This window comes from Scylla paramamosain, chromosome 35, assembly GCF_035594125.1.
Source record: "Scylla paramamosain isolate STU-SP2022 chromosome 35, ASM3559412v1, whole genome shotgun sequence".
Taxonomy (NCBI): Eukaryota; Metazoa; Arthropoda; class Malacostraca; order Decapoda; family Portunidae; genus Scylla; species Scylla paramamosain.
The window spans coordinates 291017-304990 of record NC_087185.1 but is presented as its reverse complement, the minus strand read 5'-3'; the positions used below and the strand labels follow the sequence as shown (position 1 = coordinate 304990).

Genomic DNA, 13974 nt, shown 5'->3' with positions numbered 1-13974 from the left:
AATCATTTATAGTCTTACAATAATTTTAGCTATCTTGTCCCGAGGCGTTAGAACAAGTCACAAGAGGAGGAAGAAGACCCGGTTGCCATGGAGACGCGTCCCTAGGCGGTGATGGTGGTGTCGGTTGAGTGGGCGTGACGAGCTAAGCATTGTAAACTTGAATTGCTCTTTTTATCTACACGAGGGTACGTTAATATTGATACATGCTGGGTGATGTGAAGGTAACGTCACTCTACTGCTAAGAATTATGGAAGATATACTATATTTTAACTATCAGAGAATGACTAAAAAAAAAAACCTTGGTTGAAGCTTTTAAATATACATTCCTAAGAGAGGCGAAGGTTAAGAGTGGATCTAATGGAGCTCTTTGAAAGCGGTATAGGGATATAATAAGGATGATATAAGTCAAATTACCAGGGTTAGTAATCAGGAAAGGACAAAATGTAATGGTTTCATGCTTAAAAATAAAGAATAAATAAAAAAAAGAGAGAAGGGAAGGAATTAGTTCTCAAATAGCGTGGTGTATTAATGGAATAGACTCAGTAATCATTAGGGAACTTTAAGAGAAGACTAGACAAATTTCTGATGAGAATGATAGGTGGAAATAGACAGGCATTCTTAATACAGGGACTGCCACATGTAGGCCTGCTGGCTTTCTGCACCAACCCCTGTGCTCTTATATCATTATGCATGGAAACTATCATCCTTGTTAAATTCTTCATCTAGCAGGCATTAGTCAGAAATTTCTCCTCCCTATTTCATCTGATCAGCAATAGTTAGACAGTCTTCCCTTGATTTCAGAAGCCGAAGCTTATTAGAAATTTTCATCTATCCCTTCTATTTCATCTGACAGGCAACAGTGAGAGAGTCTGTCATTTCCTTCAGAAGCTGCTGGCATGTGTGGGTCAACCAGTCTGTCCTAGCCTTATGTCTCTATATTATCTATTCCCTCAGAGTCAGGAGTCCTTTACTTCAGGAGCTGCAGGTATGTGTGGGTCAACCAATCTTTCCTAGTCTCCTTATGTCTCTATATTGCCTATTCCTTCAGGCAAGATGGAGTCTGGCCTGCAGGAGAACTGATCTAGTCTCCTTGTGTCACATTACCTATCTATTCCCTCAGGCATGATGGAGTCTGGCCTGCAGGAGAACTGATCTAGTCTCCTTGTGTCATGTTACCCACCTATTCCCTCAGGCAGGATGGAGTCTGGCCTGGAGAAGACCTGATATAGTCTCCTTGTGTCATGTTCCCTCAGGCAGGATGGAGTCTGGCCTGGAGAAGAGCTGATTTAGTCCCCTTGTGTCCCTATGCTACCTATTCCCTCAGGCAGAATGGAGTCTGACCTGGAGAAGAGCTGATCTAGTCTCCTTATGTCAAGTTACCTACTTATCCCCTCATGCTGGATGGAGTCTAGCCTGGAAAAGAGCTGATTTAGTCCCCTTGTGTCCCTATACTACCTATTCCCTCAGGCAGGATGGAGTCTGGCCTGGAGAAGAGCTTATCTAGTCTCCTTATGTCAAGTTACCTACCTATTCCATCAGGCAGGATGGAGTCTGACCTGGAGAAGAGCTGATCTAGTCTCCCTATTTCCCTGTGCTACCTATTCCCTCAAGCAGGATGGAATCTGGCTGGAGAAGAACTGATCTTGTCTCTTTATGCCAAGTTACCTATTTATTCCTTCAGTCAGGATGGAGTCTGGGCTGGAGAAGAGCTGATCTAGTTTCCTTGTGTCCCTGTGCTACCTATTCCTTCAAGCAGGATGGAATCTGGCTGGAGAAGAACTGATCTAGTCTCTTTATGCCAAGTTACCTATCTATTCCTTCAGTCAGGATGGAGTCTGGGCTGGAGAAGAGCTGATCTAGTCTCCTTGTGTCCCTGTGCTACCTATTCCCTCAGGCAGGATGGAGTCTGGCTGGAGAAGAGTTGATGTTGTCTCCTTGTATCATGTTACCTATCTATTCCCTCAGACAGAATGGGATCTGGCTGGAGAAGAGCTGATCCAGTCTCCTTATGCCAAATTACCTACCTGTTTCCTCAGGCAGGATGGAGTCAGCACTGGAGAAGGCCCTGGCTAATCCTGGCCTGGGGGTGCTGCTGCTGGATGACTCAAACAGGAGCCTAGCAGAGGATGTGGAGCAGCTGCGACAGGAGGTGGCCAAGCTGGACCAGGATTGGAAGGGGGAGCAGGAGTCACACAGGCACAACACTCAGCGCATGGCCGAGATGACTCAGATGCTTCAGGACATTCAGGTGCTGGGTGTCTTAAAGATGTACTGAGGCTAGGGGAGGGGAGATGATAGGACAGTCAGGTACAAGGAGTCTATAAACTATTCTACTGTCTGAGGAATGCTAAAGTTAAGGAAGGAAGGCGATATTACAATTAATCAGGTGTGTATCAGCTTTTCTGTTGCTTGGAATATGCTAAGGCTAAGGAAGGGTGGTGGCAGGACAGTTAACCAAGTGTCTCAAAGCTATTCTGTTGCCTGGGAAATACTGAGGTTAAGGAAGGAATCTAGGCCTGATTGATAGCATGTGGTGACCATTTCCTTTCCCTTCACATCAGTTTCAAAGTGTTTCCATAAGGCATGCATAGAATAAAGTGAGAGATGGAAGATTTTTTAATACTTTACTACTACTGCTACTTCCCCTACCCTGACTGCACTCATTGGTACTGTACCTGGCAGGCCCTGGTGGTGGCACTGACCCGGGACATCGACACAGAGGGGGAGCAGGAGCGCACCGCCACCAGTGAGACAGAGGGAATCCTGCGCCAGTGTAGGAAGAGGAACACAGAGCTGGCCAGCCTCCAGGAAGCTTCTGAGTCCCTTGAGGCTCGGGCAGCTCAGAGGCGGAGGGAGGCAGATGAGCTGGAGAAGAATTTGACAGATGACTCTGGTCTGCTGAAGGAGCTGCTGGACCATTTGTCTGAGGCAGAGAAGGATAATTTGTTGCTGCTTCAGTACTCAGCAGAGGATGCTTCAAAAATCAAGGTGAAAAAGTACTATAGAAAAAACTATTATTTTATTTAGTGTTGTATGTTTCTCTATTGTAATATTTCATTTAGTGCTGGCTATATTTGTCTCTTATATTCCTAGTGATGCAAACACCCATAGGAGACTGATTCACTCTGTCTTCTCAATCCTCTTCCCTCAATTGGTTTCCCCCAGGCTCTTTTAGTCAGAACAAGAGTGTGGCTGGGTAAATGTACATACACATATTAATTCCCCTTACCTGACCATCATTTTTACCTCCTTGGCCAGAGTCTGAGTGTGAGCCTGGAGCAGGAGTGTGGGCAGGTGGCTCAAGCCGAGGCAGAACTGTCCACAGCGCAGGGGGAGGTGCAGGTGGCCCAGGCCTGTCTGGACCAGCTGGGCATTGCATTCCTCCAGGCTGCTGCTCACAGGGACCATCTCCTGGCTCAGTGGGAGGCCACCCTGGACCACATCTTTCATAAAGCCAATGAGAACACTGCCTGCATTGAGGTGTGTGTGTGTGTGTGTGTGTGTGTGTGTGTGTGTGTGTGTGTGTGTGTGTGTGTGTACTGAGAAAGAGAAGTTAAGAAGAGACAAATGGAGTGAGATAGGTGCATGTAAGGAAAGCTGTAAAGCCTATTCTTCAGTTGAGTTGATACAATCTTGACTTTGTAAGAGTAAGAGAGAGAGAGAGAGAGAGAAAGATAGAAAGAGAGTGATCCTGAGACCAAGGCCCCACAGCACACGCTAATTTACCTCTGCCTGCCCCTTCATAATGAGACTGTTCCCTATCCTGCACCTACTCCAATCCTGAATCCACAGGTAAAATTGTACAAAAGTGATTAATAATTCTTCTTTCCCATTCATATTTGTGGTAACATTTGCAGGACTCCTTGGCAGTGCAGCAGAAGATTGCAACACTGAGGAGAGAGGTGGAGCAGGAGACACAGATCCTACTGCAGGTGAAGGACTCCTGCCAAGAGGCCATGGAGAACCTGCGGGTGGTGGAAGAAGAGGGACGGTGGGTGTGCGGCCAACTGCAGATCACCACAGCCACCAGGGAGCAGATTCAGGCCCAGGTATTGTGTTTCTTCTTCTTCTTCTTTGGTCATTTCCCTTGAGTGAGTGAGGGTTGGCACCATGTATGAGTCTCCTCCAGGTGGTTCTGTCTCTTGCATCTCCCTGCCACTTTTCTGTTGACTGTTTCCCTAGAGAGAGGGGTTGGCATCATCTAAAAGTCTCCTCCAGTTGTTTCTGTCCCTTGCATCTTCCTCTGTGACTCTCCTTTGCAGTTCTTATACTTCTCCTTTGGGTGTTTCACTAGTCACTATGTCATCATCTTTGTGCCAAGCTTGAAGGAAGAGAGAGAGAGAGAGAGAGAGAGAGAGAGAGAGAGAGAGAGAGAGAGAGAGAGAGAGAGAGAGAGAGAGAGAGAGAGAGAGAGAGAGAGAGAGAGAGAGAGAGAGAGAGAGAGAGAGAGAGAGAGAGAGAGAGAGAGAGAGAGAGAGAGAGTTTCATTAGTTATTGTGTTGTCTTTGTGTCAAGTTGAAGGGAATAAGAAAGTTTGGTTTGTCACTATGTTATCTTTGTGCCAACCTGAAAGAAGGGTTTCATTAGTCACTTTGCTAGTAATCTTTTGGCACATATATTGAATTGTTAAACTGTCACTAGAATAATAGGAACACCCTTGAAAAAAAAAAAACATATATCTTCCATTACAACAGGTAGAAATCAAAACAAGTCACTGAAATGTTTGAAAATAGAGAACTTTATAGCAAGTTTCAGGAGACACTTGTATTAGTCACTGTACTAATAACTAATGCATATCAGCCTGAAAATGAAGTTACTTTCTTGACAACCATAAGAGGAAATTGTATTATCTGTAACATTAAAACCTTCTTCTGCATAAGTATTCTATTAACCATTAATTGTGAACTGTATTTGTATTTAAACCTTCATTTGTATAACCATTGTATTTACCCTGAGGTTTGGGCAATGGAGAATGCACTGGACAAGATCAACAAGGAGATAGAGAGCTTGGACCAGAGGGTTGGGGAGCAGAGGACCTTGCTGGAGGAGAAAAGAGCCTTCCATGCCAGCCTGAAGCACCAGTGTGTCAAGGCTGAGGACAAGCTGACCCTCAATACCGAACTGGTCATGTCAGCTGAGGAAACACTGCATTCCCTGGAGACAATTGTTAAGGTGAGAGCTTTTAGAGATGATTGATAAGGAAAGACCTTCTCAAGACAAGAGAGTGAGACAAGAGATAAGAGTTTTTTGTTTCAGGGAAAATCTGGTTTTATTGATTTTTCTCAGTCCTGTAACAATATATGTCTATATATCTCTGTACCAGGCCAGCAGTCCCACATAGGATGGCCTAAACAAAGTACCACATACTCTCTCTCTCACACACACACACACACACACATATACATACACACACATCATTCACAATCTTATTTTAGGTCCCTGGTAGAAAAGGGCAGTCTCATGGACCACACAGAGAAATTAATACAAGTATATCCTTATCTTGACAGGAGGCAGAAGGTGTGGCAAGGGGACTGGAGAAGCAGAAGGAGAGGGTTGCAGAGGCAGAGCAGCACCACAGGCAGGCCTTAGCTAAGTGGCAGGAGCAGGAGGCAAGGCTGAAGGGGGAGATGATGGCTCTTCTCTCCACCAAGACCCGACACCAGACTGCCATCAAGGAACTCAACGCCAGGATAGCCAAGCAGAGGGAAATACTGCATGACCAGGTTTGGGTTTTGAAGTCACCTATAACTCCTCACCAAGAAATACTATGCCTGTGTATTGTGACCCACCACTATGATCCACACTAGTGCTCCTCACCAAGAAATACTGTGCCTGTGTATTGTGACCCACCATTATGACTCCCACACTCACACAGGAGGGCGAGGTACAGCGCCTCCGCCGGCAGATTCACGACCTGACCCACGACAACAACAACAACACAGCGGCAGAGGCAGAGCAGCAGAGGCAGCTGGAAGTGTTGCAGCAGCGCCTACAGGAAACCACAAGCACCATTAGAGTCTTGACCAAACAGCTGGCTGGCCTCAAGGTCAGATTATAACCTATTACACTCAAGGTTAGGTTATAAGTAGTATTAACGTATGTAGCTAATTTGTATTAGTTTTCTAGCTAGTAAACTCCAATTGGTAGTGTACTAATGTTTGTATTTAGTTCGTATTAATTTTCTTTGTCTTTCTATACCTGGAGCCTGTTCTTGACTCTCCACAGTGTTGGAATATGGAAGAAAAGTCTCTATCTACTTTTGTCTCTGCATTCTCCCTTTGCTTGCTCTCTCAAATGCTCATGTTCTGTGTTTCTATATCTGATATGCTTGTTGTTCTCTCCCTAGTTGTAGAACATGGCAGAAAAGTCTCTATTTACTTCTGTCCCTGCATTTCCTCTTCACTTCCTCTCTCCTATATTCTAGATCTTTGTCATTCCTTCTTCTTGCACCCATCACATCTATCACACTCACACATGTTTCTTTAGTCATCATAATTCCTTCCATTTCTCTCCTTGCTTGCTCTCTAAAACATTCTAAAACTGTATATCATTCCTTCTTCTTGCACTCAGCACTCAGCACTCCTATCACACTCACACATGTTCCCATAGTCACCACAACTCCTTCCATTTCCCTCTTTACTTGCTCTCTCAATTACTTTAGATCTCTCATTCCCTTCTCTTGCAACCACCACCTCTACCACACTCACAAACACTCCCTTATTTCTGTTACCTCCTTGCATTCTCCCCAAGTGGCCAATCTCTTTAGAACATCGCATTAATACAAGTGGCTGAAATGGTCTCCTAATGCTGGCTACTGTTCCTCAGACTGCTCGCTTCACAGAGCAGATGAATGTCTGTCAGCTGGAGAAACAAAAGCAGAAGACAGAAGCAGAGTTAAGTACTGTCAGAATGAACAACCACAGTGCTGAAAGGTTTGTATCATATGAATCATTTGCTGTTTTTATTCCATTGTAAATTGCATCAGTTTGAAGGGAATTTATCACTACATTAAGCAGTTAAGGCATGGATGGCTCATTATCTTTTAACAGTATTGTGTGGTATGGTTCTCCATGGGGCAATCCCTTTCCACCATGAACTATTGGGGCTAGAGGGTGAATGATGTGTATGTGAGTGTGTGGTGCTTTGTCTGGGCCCATCCCATGTCAGACTGCCAGTCTGGTGTATGGATAGATGACCTGGTACATAGATAGATAGATACATAGATCATTAATGGAGCTAAGATCATAAATGATGTGTGTGTGAGAGTGTGTGATGCTTTGTCTGGGCTGCCCTGTGTGGGATTGCCAGCTTGATAAAGATAGATAGATTGTATAGTGTAGCATCAGTGAAGGAGATTATGTGTATGTGTTCAGGGAACTGGCTCAGCTCACCACAGCAAGGGAGGAGGTGCGTGTGGACATTGGCCTGGAGCAGCTCCACCTGCAGCGACGCATGAGGCAGCTGCAGGTTGCTGCCACTCAAGCTGCCAAGCTGTGTGGCCAGAAAGAGAACATGGAGCAGGTGAGATACTGAATTTAATGTTGTGTAATGTATTGGCTGGAAATGTTTGCTATGTCTTGGGTATACAGTACTGTATGCAGGTAAGCTCCCAAGTTAATATTATGTGGTGTACTAGTGGGACATCTCTGCTGTGTCTTGTGAGTGCCTTATGACATGGTGAAGTATTAAATTCAATGTTATGTTATGTACTGGCTGGAAATCTTTGCCATGTCTTGTGAATATATTGTTGTATGCCTTAAAAACTATGATTAGCATGCAATACATCAGAAACAGGACAAAATCAAAATCATACATTTGGCAAAACAGTGAAAAGTTCTGTAAATTAAAAAACTAAATGATAATATTCAGCAGTAAATATGAGGAGCATTTATATAGGGTTAATAAAAAAAGCAAGTAATTATAAGAACAGGATTACTTTGAGACATTGCTCATTGCATCTAAATAAAAAGCTTTGTTCCCATCATGGTCACTGCAGCTGGTGAAGGAGCAGATAAGTGAAGTGAAGGCACGCATTGAGGATACAGAGCGAGGCAAGAGAGCAGTGGAGGCAGAGCTGCACCAACTGTCCATTCAGGTGCATCAGGCTTCCTCCAGACTCCTCCAGCTCAGAGACAAGTAAGACCACATCACTAAGGCCTCATTCATACAGATATATTGGCCAGCATAGGTCTCTGGGCACTGGGAGGGAGTGTGCTGGTTATTATATGAGTGGATTGTCTATTCAAGTGCATCAGGCTTCCTTCAGACTCCTCCAGCTCACAGACAAGTAAGGCCAGATCACTACAGACTCATTCACACAGATATCATGGCCAGTGTATGTCTCTGGGCACTGGGAAGGAGTGTGCTGGACATCATATAGTACTAGAATACCAAGCTTATATGGTACTATTTACTATGTAAGTTTAGCACACAGCATACACTACAGACAGCTAGTGGTGGTCTTATGCTTCAGATACAAGATCAAAATGCAGCCTTGATACAGTTCACTTGGTGCTATTGTCTACATAACTTGTACACACACCATACACTACAGACAGCTAATGATGATGTTATGCTTCAGATATAAGAAGATCAAATGCAGCTTAGACACAGCAGAGGGTGAAGAAATATCCACCACTAGTGTCTTCCTGAAGGTAACTCAGTCTTGGTTCATCCATTGAGTCTCATATTATATCAAATTATATAGCAAAGAAATAGTTTTGACATATAAATACAAAGCTTGGCAAGAATCAAGTGAATTTTCTGAGCAAGACAAAATTAGGTTATCTGATAATTAACTCTATGTGAATTTATTCTTTTTACATCAGAATTTAGTGGATTCACCTTAACTGAATAACTGAGTAAAGAAAACATTGCAGTGTAAGTAAATATTCCATATCAATAAACATTTCCTGTACTCATAGACATAACTCCAGTACTCCTTAATTTTATATACCCTTAATTTTTTCTTCACAGTCATGGATAATACAATTCCAGTACATTTATAAATATTTCCTGTACCCTTATAAATATTCCCAATACCTAAATGTTTCCAGTACCTTTATAAATATTCCCAATACCTAAATGTTCCCAGTACCTTTATAAATATTCCCAGTAGGTTTATAAATATTCCTAGTACATTTATATTTCCAGTACTCTCATAAACATTCCCAGTACCTTTTTTAAATCTTTTCTTGGTGGTGTGGAGGTGGAGGGAGAACGAGCTGGGCTGCAGGAAGCAGGGGACTTACTGGACAGGGAGGTGAGGCAGGCAGAGGAGGAGGTGGAGGCCCTGCAGCAGATGGTTCAGCTCATGACCATCGAAGGGCAGCAGTACCGCTCCCAGCTCCACCTCATCTTCCACCACAGTGAGTTCTTACAAGTCTGTCCTTATCTCCCTATGTTTTTTTAGGTGGGGAACAGAAAGAGAAGGTTGATTTGTATCTGTATAAACTTTTCCATATATTTTGTGGTCTATCTTTAATTTTTATGTTGTTTTAAGGTGAGGATCAGAAAGAAAATTTTGATTTATATCTGTATAGGCTTGATTAGACATTTTACATATGCATATGATGGTCTATCTTTCTCTTTCTATGTTGTTTTAGATGAAAGGGAGAAAAAAATGTTTATTTGCACTCACATAACCTGATTAGATGTATAGTGATGTATGTGATGGTCTATCTATATCTATGTTGTTTTTAAGGTGAGAGACAGGAAGAGAATGTTAATATATATCTGTATATCCCTGGCTAGACATATTGTGGTGCATGTGATTTGGATGTTTTCAGGCAAAAGAGCAGAAAGGGATGGTCTATCTTTATTTACATTGTTTTTTTTTAAGTGAAGAGTAGAAGAAAGAGGTTGACTGTATCTGTATAAGCCTGGCTAGACATTGTAATGCAAGTGATATGGATTTTCAGGCGAGGAGCAAAAGGAGAAGATGGAGTTGGAGGAGCGACTGTCAACCTTACAGGAGGAGACGGTAGTGTGGGAGGCTGTGCTGGAAGAGGAGCGGGCAGCACTGCAGGTATGCTAAAATATGCCTCAATGTGCTTCCCTGTGTGTGTACTTTCACGTCACTGCTGATGTGCTGGTTCCTAATGCTGCTTTTCCTGATATGAGGTGGGTAAACAAGTGTGGTCAGAAATAAAGCATTGTTCTGTAGATGCTCTCCCTGTGTGTGTACCATTCATGACACTGCTGAGGTGCTGGGTGTGTACAGGTGTAATTAAAGATAGAGTAATCTTCTACAGGTACTCTCAAATACATCTCATGAAATTTCCTTGTATGTTTGCCATTCATAACACGGCTCAAGTCCAGGGTGTGTGGAGGTGTGGTCAGAGACAGAGTGTCTTGTCCTTAGTCCCACTGTGTTTTGTGTCATCCTCAGTCTGCACTCCTCTGATCTGCTGATGTCTTGACAAAAGCTGACCATTGATAGATTCCTATCAAATCAGAGAATGTAAGACATAATGAGTAACAGTAACTTTCTCTAATCTCACTATGTTGTGTGTCTTCCATCAATCTGAAGTCCTCTGGCCTCTTGCCAAAAACTGACCATTGATAGATTCTTAGCAGATCAGAGGACCTAAGATACGTATTAACATTTACATCTACTTCACATTACACCACCACCACCACCCTCATCACCATTGCTGACAGGGAGCACAGGAAAGCTTTGAAAAGTGGAGCTGATCACAAAACTTAAGATATGGTTAACATTGACATCTATTTCATGTTGACATCACCACCACCATCACCACTACCCTCACCATCACTATCAGGGAACACAGGAAAAGCTGAGGGAAGTGGAGCTACAGGTGAAGGCAGTGGAGGAGTTACTGAGGGAGAAAAACACTCACTTACGCGCTGTGGAACAGGAGACACAGAGTCTGCGGACCAAGAGTGTTCACGCCACACAGGCCACCAACACTCTGCTACGCCGGGCCAGACTCAAGACGGCAGTGCTGGTAAGGAAAGGCATGTTATGTACTATACTGCTTGGTTACAATGACTACCTCTCTCTCATTTAATACACAACACTGCTTTAAAATGAATATTCCTGTCTCACTCTATATGCTGCTTGTTTATAGTGACTGCCTCTTTCTCATTCTGTACACAACACTGCTTTACAATGAATATTCCTGTCTCACTCTACATGCTGCTTGTTTACAGTGACTGCCTCTTTCTCATTTTATACACAGCATTGCTTTATGATGAATTCCTCTACATAAAATAGCCTAAATCACTCATTTTGTCATTATAATACAAGTTTGACCAGCAGGAAATGTTAGACTGCAGCCACTGTGATCAAATGCTCTAGATTTATTGTGAGACTTGATCAGATTCTACCTACCTAATTAAAAAAGCAATAAAGAGTGAAGATATGATCAATAAAAAGTGAGCAGGAATGAGTGGAGCTGGTATCCACTGTCTCTTGTCTCATTATACACCATCCCTTTCCCCTTCAAAGATTACAACACCACACACCTGTACATCGCTCCCTTTACTTTAGTGACCTTCTCTCAGAAAGATTACAACACTACACACACCTGTATACTGCTCCCCTTACCATTGTGACCCTCCCACACCTCTCAGAAAGATTACAACATTACACACACCTGTACACTGCTCACCTTACCCTAGTGACCCTCCCACATCTCCTCACAGGAAGATTACAACACTACACACACCTATATACTGCTCCCCCTACTTTACTGACCTCTCATCACCTCCTCTCAGAGTGACGTGGAGCTGAGGATTGGTCAGGAGCGTCTCAGGAGCATTCACTCTCTCCTTGGTGAGGCTGTGTCATCCCACCCTGAGGCAAACCAAGCCATGGTCATCTACTGCCAGCAAGCCAACATCCCACCCCCTGACATACACACACTCATGAAGAGAGAATCGTATGGCTCAAGGTAAGGGACTGAGGTGGTTTATTGAGTGTTTAGGAAGGTAGTAATTAAATATGTGATATGAGCTATGTTTTCCAGCTGTCCTCTAGTCAGGTAGTTTGTTTTATTGAATGTTTTAGAAGTTAATAATTAAGGATAGGATACAAGACAGGTTTCCCAGGTGTCCTCTAGTGTGGCAGTTACTTTGTTGCCCTGACAAACCCTTATCATGGTATCTGTGGACTAAGAGATTGATTTTATGACTGATAAGTTGCTAGTCACTTCACACACCAGTTAGCCATACTAAGTGCTAATACTCAAAAACCTACTTTGTATCTGGGTACTGAGTGGCAGTTCAAGACTTTTAAGCTGCCACAGTCACATACTGTCATGCCAAATGCTAATTCTTGAGAACCTCATCATAATGTCTGAGTATCTAGTGACTGATATTTTGTTAGTCGCCTCATACATCAGTCTGCCATACCAAGAGATAATTCTTAATAACCTTGCCATGGTGCCTGTGTATGGAATGACTGATACATTGTTAGCCACCTTATTAGTTAGTTAACCATACCAAGTGCTAATTCTAAACCTTACCTTGTGTTTGGGTACTGACTGACTGATTCTGTGACGTCATAAATCCATTGCCATACCAAGCAATACTTCCCACTCACACAGGTCCAGCTTGGGCACCCTGCAGTCTTTCCGAAGCAGCAGCACCAGGAGTGGCAGGAGCAGCAGCAGTGGCAGCAGCAGCAGCAGCCAGGCAGGGAGTGAGTCAGCCAGGTCCTCTCGACTCTCCCAACACTCACAGGACTCAGGTCGTTCTGGGTCACCAATCACAAGGTCCAAGTCAGCCTCAAGACCATCCACTTATAAACACTCCTCCATGCCAAAGATCACAGTCATCAATCCAGGTAAACACTTTGTGAGGGTTAAAAAGTATTGTGCCCTGGTTGTCTTGAAATATTCCACTCAGGAAATCAATGTCATTTCATCTTTCACAAATCATGTGTGTTCATTCACTGTGCACACCTTACACCATCAAAATTAACTCCTTTCTACTGTTTTCTTTTGCAGCCTTCCCAACCAAGGAACAGAGACGGCCACACCATTACCAAGGCAAGAAGTTCTTCAAGAGGCCAAACAAACACCCTTAGGACAGCATAGGAGCACACCACTTCCAAGGCAAGAAGTTTTTCAAGAAGCCAAACACTCTTAGATAGCAAAAGGACTTTCCTTAACAAAGTTCCTTAAGAGGCCAAACACTGTTAGATAACATAGAACACACCATTACCAAGGAAAGTTCTTCAGTAAGTCAAACAAACCCTTAAATTACAAAAGACTTACCATTATCAAGTTCCTTAAGAGGCCAAACACCCTTAGATAACAAAGCATTTACCACTACCAAGCCAAGTTCTTCAAGAGGCCAAACAAACCCCCTTAGATAGCAAAAGGACTTACCATTACAAAGTTCCTTAAGAAGCCAAACATCCTTAGATAGCAAAGGATTTACCACTACCAAGCCAAGTTCTTCAAGAGGCCAAACAAACACCCTTAGATAAGGCACCATAGAACTTACCATTACTAAGGCGAGTTCTTGAAGAGGCCAAACACCTTTAGGACAGCACAGGACTTATCATTACCAAGGAGAGTTCCTTAGAACAGTATTGGACTTATCATGATGGCTGATTATTGAACAAACAGCCTTAAAATGCCAAACAAACTTCCAGAGACTAAGTTGTATATGATATATCTTGATCTTGGGATGTTATTTTATTCACAAGAATAAAAATATCTTTCATGGCTTCTCCTTTTACTGTATCAGCATAAGAAACAAAATAATAGCTTATAGATACTACTGTTTCCACTACAAATTTAAGATTTCAAAACAGCAAAATGTAGTCTGAAAACAAAGAGAAAACAATTGTACAAGAGTGAATGATGTGTGTGTGTGTGTGTGTGTGTGTGTGTGTAATGTTTTGTCTGGACCAAACCCGTGTAGAATTGCCAGTCTGGTATAAAGATAGATGGCGAGATATATTACCTTTCACTAAAAACTTGGGGATACTTCATAAAA

At 43.0% G+C, this 13974-nt stretch overlaps 1 protein-coding gene across 1 annotated transcript; it reads left to right on the top strand.

Annotated features, from left to right (window-relative positions):
* Positions 1–77: 77 nt before the first annotated feature.
* LOC135090474 (myosin-11-like) lies at positions 78–13973 on the top strand. Its single transcript, XM_063987213.1, has 18 exons — positions 78–185; positions 2037–2248; positions 2683–2988; positions 3259–3480; positions 3858–4049; positions 4957–5172; positions 5508–5723; positions 5876–6046; positions 6826–6932; positions 7374–7521; positions 7997–8136; positions 8582–8654; positions 9209–9368; positions 9921–10027; positions 10785–10970; positions 11743–11918; positions 12573–12811; positions 12975–13973. Exons 2-18 carry the CDS (start codon positions 2042–2044, stop codon positions 13052–13054), a joined length of 2946 nt encoding a protein of 981 aa, XP_063843283.1. The 5' UTR covers positions 78–185; positions 2037–2041; the 3' UTR covers positions 13055–13973.
* Position 13974: the final 1 nt, after the last annotated feature.

Excerpts from the sequence above, each read along its gene's own strand:
- LOC135090474 (XM_063987213.1), top strand. The coding sequence starts at position 2,042 with ATGGAGTCAGCACTGGAGAAGGCCCTGGCTAATCCTGGCCTGGGGGTG. Across the intron at positions 6,933-7,373 it reads AACAACCACAGTGCTGAAAG|GGAACTGGCTCAGCTCACCA; the intron begins GTTTGTATCATA and ends GTATGTGTTCAG. Across the intron at positions 8,655-9,208 it reads CCACTAGTGTCTTCCTGAAG|GTGGAGGGAGAACGAGCTGG; the intron begins GTAACTCAGTCT and ends GGTGGTGTGGAG.